This window comes from Opisthorchis viverrini, assembly GCF_000715545.1.
Source record: "Opisthorchis viverrini unplaced genomic scaffold opera_v5_50, whole genome shotgun sequence".
NCBI lineage: Eukaryota > Metazoa > Platyhelminthes > Trematoda > Opisthorchiida > Opisthorchiidae > Opisthorchis > Opisthorchis viverrini.
The window spans coordinates 506,567-512,872 of NW_008751706.1; the positions used below are offsets into that span (position 1 = coordinate 506,567).

General features: G+C 45.4%; 1 protein-coding gene across 1 annotated transcript in view; it reads right to left on the bottom strand.

The window, feature by feature from the left end:
• T265_13264 (hypothetical protein) overlaps positions 1-5,922 on the bottom strand; it is a gene marked incomplete at both ends in the record, with an annotated part of 54,860 nt that extends 48,938 nt beyond the window's left edge. The window contains one exon of the mRNA XM_009168013.1: positions 5,530-5,922. Coding sequence (XP_009166277.1) covers positions 5,530-5,920 — 391 coding nt within the window. The remainder of the gene's footprint in view (positions 1-5,529) is intronic.
• Positions 5,923-6,306: the final 384 nt, after the last annotated feature.

Below are 6,306 nucleotides of genomic sequence, written 5' to 3' on the forward strand. Positions count from 1 at the left end.
AGCATCCACTTCACAAAACAACTACAGCATTCGCAGAATTCCAAGGTACCTAGCGCAAGACGTGCGAGGGACTATCTGACGACTTGGATAGCCAGTTAAAGTCTAGACCATAAGGAACTTCTCGGCAGTGACAGTCACATGTTGATGAAAGATGCATTCTAAGTGGTGGTGCTGGTGACACTGTACTTCGGGGCACTTTTAGCAGTAGAACAAACTAAGGTAACTCGAAGAACAAAAATGTCAGCTTTATCTGGGATGGAGTCATTACACAGAAGGCAGAACGAAGAATCAGCTTCCTCAGAGCTTCATAACCGAAAGACTGAATCCTCAATTCACACTTCCGGTGATACTCCGTTATTGCAGAAATTTGGCCGAGGCCTGAACAGCTTCAAATTTCCTGTAATCCGGAAATAAAAGTTCCAAACTCACCACTGCAACACGGCATAAGATTCCACGAGCAAACGCCTGTATCCTTGCAGCAGCTTCATTCTGAACCCGGACAAGCTGAATCGGGACAAAAAATGACTGGATTTAAGACTAGCAGAATGAAACAACTGGGAGTCTGAACAGATCAGCACTAGATTCGACAAAAACATAAGATTGATGGTTGAGCAAAGTTTGCTTGGTACTTACTGGCAAAAAACTGGTGGGTTGTTAACTCCCTACGGAGTAAAAGAGGCCAAAGAAAGGATCGGTTCCCAACCAAACTTAATGACTGGAATCTCATACAGTTGAGCATCGGTTTGCAGATTACAGTATTATTCATGGCATTGATGATAGCAATCAGTATTGTCATCCTGTTCAGCGTTGAACCGTCTGTAAGCAACTGGATTATGCCAGTATTTAGCTGCACAGGCAAGTTGTAAAAGAAATCAGAGAAGTGAAAATGGAGCAATGGGGTTAGGGAGGATTAAGCTGGAGAGCGCAAGCCGACTAACTCATGCATCCAGACTCGGATAGTGTATACATCAGACTCAAACCTATCAGGCAACACAACAATTTCGCCGAGTAATGCAAAGAAGACCTCAATCGTTCATGAGGGTATCAACGGCTCAAAACAATTCTTTCGTTCCCAGCTCAGTTTTAATTAATAGTGCGTGACAACCACTCTTCCGACGTCCAGAGACCACGAGATGGCTCGGTGGTTAGAGCGCGAACTTACTGACCAGAAAGTCCGTGGTTCGAACCCGATTCTGCCTCTAGACTTACCCCGTCTAGGCTTGGGTAACATGGCAATTCCCATCCCTCGTACCCCCTCCGGGTAGCTAGACACCGGAAGCCTGTTACAGCTGAATGATTGCGGCTCGCACCCCAACGGAATCTAAACCAAGTAGTCCATCTTCAAGGTCTTTCCTTACAAAAAAAACCACAGTTAGACTTTTGAGCCAAAGGCTTTGGTTGAGGACCCTAATCGTCCTCCTGTCCAGATGTGGGCGGCCTGACAGTATCCCAGCCCATGTACAACCATGACGCCCACGTCTAAATCATGGTTGTACGGCAGCGAGGCATCGGTGTTGAACACTGATGTCACGCTATCGATGATGATGATGATCACCTGTCGATGAGTAAGAGTCTCATAGGTAGAACAACTGAAGACACGCAGACGAACCATTAACTCCTTGAGGTTACAACGAATTGAAGAGGTCGCACATGTACAAACGTGTGAAAAAGAGCCGAGTTAAAAAAAACTATAATTTCACATTCCTTATCACGTGAAGTGTACTTTTGCATTTGCGCAATAACGTGTACTCTTTTTGGCAGTGCGCAGCGGAAGATTCACGAACTTCCGAGGGCCGCAAATATTTCCCGCGGATTCCATCACAAACCCTACGTTTGTTTGAAACATCTAGACCATCGGGTGCCTTCACGGAATCGACGTACTCCGCTTAGTGTGCGTAAATTTACGGGTTTAAGCAAAAAGCGCGTCATTCTACGCACGTCATATTGTTCGCTTATGCTCGGAGACCTCGCGACTTGCACCATTATGTTCGATCACGTGAAATAGTTATTTGGCACGTTGCTTCTCATACAGGGTTAACCTTCATTCTCTATCACCTTATGCTTACTGAGGGCCATGAAATAACTGGATGAGAGACCAATTATCCGGAGACGAGCTACTCAAGAGCATCGATGTTCACATCGACAAATGTTTGTCTCAGGACACGTGAAATTGGAACGCAAAGTCACAGCTTAAACTTAATTGTGTTTAATTTGAATGGAGAGTTCGCTATTTCAACCGGTTTCAGAAATAAAAACCGAGAAGGGGCTCATTTCAAGTTCTAAAAGTATTCTGTTCCACGCCTCCTGTTTCAGATGGGTTGTACGGAAGCCGTACATTTGTGAAGTGCATACGCACAACTTAGGTGAGAAGGAACCCATTGTTTCGATTTAAGTCCCGCAGAATACATGAGTCAAATACTTTGTTCACTCAATTCAAACGTGTGATTTCTACATAAGACAGTGTGTGCGTGAAGCGCCCCGGGGCACCGAAGGACAAGTGTGATTTTTGTGTATATAGCGCACTGTGACACGGTAGATTGAACGCAGTTTAGGAGAAGAACAGAGGTTTCGGCGAAGGTCGGAGAAGCTAATTTCTTATTTTCGCGTATGTCACACCATCTGAGTGAGCTCAGAATTTGGGCAGTTTTCCCACTTCTTTGGATGACACCAGTTCGTGCCGATCATCAGTGACACATTGTGCCTACTCATTCGGAAAAAGTAGTCAGTAATATATGGAAATAAATGTAAAAGCAATAGTCACCCCCCAACTGTACTCGTCAAATTGGGTGTGGATGGACGATAAATTTAAATGAGGCAGGTAGATCATATAGAACTAAGCTGAGAAGACTAAAAAAACCACTTAGTCTGGCCACTGCTAGAAGAATCTCAGAAAAGAAGTAGGTGGAAACAGCGGCATTTCAGGTAGCGGATCAGCCGATTGGCGATTTGACCAGCGGTAGTTATCCAACCAAACATTAGGGGATCTACTCATCGATATGGTGGCACTGAGGGACGCAAAAGTCAACTTGTTTAGTACACCATCCAAGAGTTGGTTACTATGGGTGTCACGTAACCATGTCACTGACTGAAATACTAGCGAACATTTATGACGGCAGTAGTCTGAGAGAAATTGTTGGAAACCAGGTCATTCAACACCCCCCCCCCGACAAAACAAGTCGATTAGAGTACGAGTGGCAGAGAAGTTGACAAGCATTGTTCGAAATAGTACGCATTCAGAGAATCGAACAACCCACTGCACTGCATAACTACACACGCTTTTGTCCAAGCTAAGAGTACAAAAAACGATTCAACAAGCCACAGAGACTTGATGAGCAATTTCATCAACACAGAAATCCGAAGTGGAGAGAAAGGAACATGAGGACAAACTCGGTAACGTTGAGATTTCCCGCCAAAAATATAGTTCATTTCGACCTCTACATGCTTAAAAAATGATGTCATCTGGACCCATTTTTTGTCGTTATTTATCTGCTCCCCAAGGAGGATACACCTTTTGGGTATCTTGCATCGAACCGTGGTGCTTACTCATTGGCACAACCCCAGGCTGAGCAACAAAACTTTGGATCAGAGATCCTCCAATACGAACATGCCAACTTCACGTTGAGTCCCCGCTAGACTTCCGTTGAAACGTCAATCGTCAGTGGCAAACGGCATTGTCACTGTGCTGCCTACTCAAAAATGAAACAACCCTGACTTTATGGGGCTTATTTCCTCCAAGTAGAGAAATTCGGTAAAAAAGAGGCACACGATAAAGGTTGTCCCGAATTCCATTGTAAAAGGATCTTAGTAGTCATCATCATCATCAAAGACAGCAACATTAGTGTTGGCACTGATGCTTCACCACCGTACAACCATAAGGTTCGTCTAGTTATATATATATATATATATATATATTAAAAGCCCTACAGTGAGGAGAAGAGGAAAAGATTGAGTGAGGGGACCTAGTGCTGGCCTATGTCAAGCATACTGAGGTGCCTACACCTCCAACCGCTCAATCAGACAATCTGCAAAGAAACTGACAGCACGGACGCCACTGACATCGATTAGCCGCCATTTCTTGCAACGTCTCGAGCCAAGCACAGACGGGGTCACGGGGACCCCAACCTGGAAGGCGTACAACACCAACAAAACCCAAACCCTTCGTGATCTCTTACACATCTTTCTGTCAAGTCATATGTTGTCAACCTCGCAGTTTGCACCACCCTGAAAGAGGCACGGAGAACAACACTCGTCTGGGTAGACGCTGTTTTGGCATGCGTAGCGCATGACCGAGCCATCGTAGTCGATGATGCTGGATGGTTTCTCGGATCGAGGTACCTTCAGCACAACCAAATACCCGTTTTCTAATTACCTCGTTACTAACACAGAGTACATGGGATTCGCTTCACTGAGGGACTTCTAATGAATAGCAGTCGGTCTTGAAGAGTAATCAGAATGCCACTAGCCTTTGGGAGTCATTTGTGACATGTGATTGTTTCGGAAACAAAACAACAGAAGGACCGGTTGTCAGTTTGAAGGCGTTCATCATCAGCATTAGCATCGATAGCATGATATCAGTGTACAAAAGCGATGCTTCACTGCCGTACAACCATGATTTATTTGAAAACCTTATTGTGAAGAAAAGAGTAATGGGGTTAAAACCCGAACTGTTGAAATGATAGTCTTCGACCGCATCAATTCGGCCAACCAAACCACCATCCACTGTTCCAGCAACCCGACTTCAGGAAGAGCATTAAAAGAGCGCACCGAGAAACTCTACTTTGAACTGTACTGAGCTGTCAATTCCTGCCTCGGGTCAGACAATCAAGGTGAAAACAAAGCCACACACGCACGCACTAAGTGAGTCTGTGGGTAATCGTGATATTCAGTTCGGTCATCATCATACAGTTCTATCCTCGACGCATGGTCCGAGTGGTTAGAGCGCGAATTTACTGACCAGGAAGGTTCGTGGTTCGAACCCGACCTCTGCCTCCCAACTTCCCCTGTCTAGGCTTGGGCGACCTGGCAGTATCCCAGCCCTCGTGCGTCCTTCGTGTGGCATGGCAGCTAGACAACGGAAGGGTGTTACATCTGAACGATTTTATTTATTTTTTATCGGTCCCTCCCAGTCAGCAAACCCCAATATCCTGACACTCATCAAAGGACAGCAAGTTGAACAAGCCTTAGAATGAATTAAGAATATTCCAAAGAAGCATTGTATTGTCTTCATCCATTCCATTGGAACGCAGATATGCTGTGGTTGAAACTTTGACTCCAGGCGTGGCATAGAAACCGAACAATTGACAAGCAAGTAAGTGATGACAGAGGTAATTGTAGGATACACTAGTACCACAGCCAGAAACATAGGGGCGCCACTTAGTCACCGAGACAGGAACCGATATGAACAATGAACACATGTATGAAATACCATTTAGTATCAAGGTGCATCCGTCAAAAGAACTAACACTGGACAACGCGTGCACAGTCGTAGGAACGACGACAAGGCAAAATTCAGCGGCAAAAACAACTCACGAAAATAGTCCAGAGTGTGTTCAATTTGTTCCACAGTCAAACTTGACGTTTCGTCATCTGACGTTTCACAGTCCTCGTTGAGGTGGTCCTCTGCGATGCTATCTGTGTCCGGTACAGTGGTCAATTCAGAGGGTGACCTGGGGACCGACTGACTGACGCGGGATCCCCGAGTAGCTCGCCTGGCCCCCGAGAAATCCTTATGTTTGTAACCTAAGAAGGCTGTACACGGATCGACACGAAGACGATAGCGAGGTATGCGTGCCTCCCGATGCCCTGTGAGACTGACGAGTTCAATATCCGCCCACGGTTCTTCTCCAACACGGCTATCACACAGACTACTGAAAAGAGATGGCTCAGTAGTATCAAGAGACAAAACGGATTGGGATAATGGAGTACTGTCTCCGTGTAGCATTGGACGTGCTTCCATCGACGTACCTGATGTCGTCAATGCTACTTCACCGGAATCATACTTACAGGTGTATAAAAGTGGATCGTGCTTCAAATGAAACTCGCACCCTTACAACAACGCAGGAGAAAGCCACCCAGGTTCGTAGATGAACACGGAATGAATGACAGGCAAACTGGTTAAACGAATTCCATCCTAAGTATGTTTGCTAGGTTATCATGAGACTCTTCAAGTAGTTCAAACTGATCGATATATCATCAGTGGTGTGTGCTTGATGACATTCCCAGGAAATTTTTCTGAATGTGAGATGGCAAGACCACACATCACCAAGAGTATGGCAATCTGTCTGAACGGTGGTCGACGAATAACAA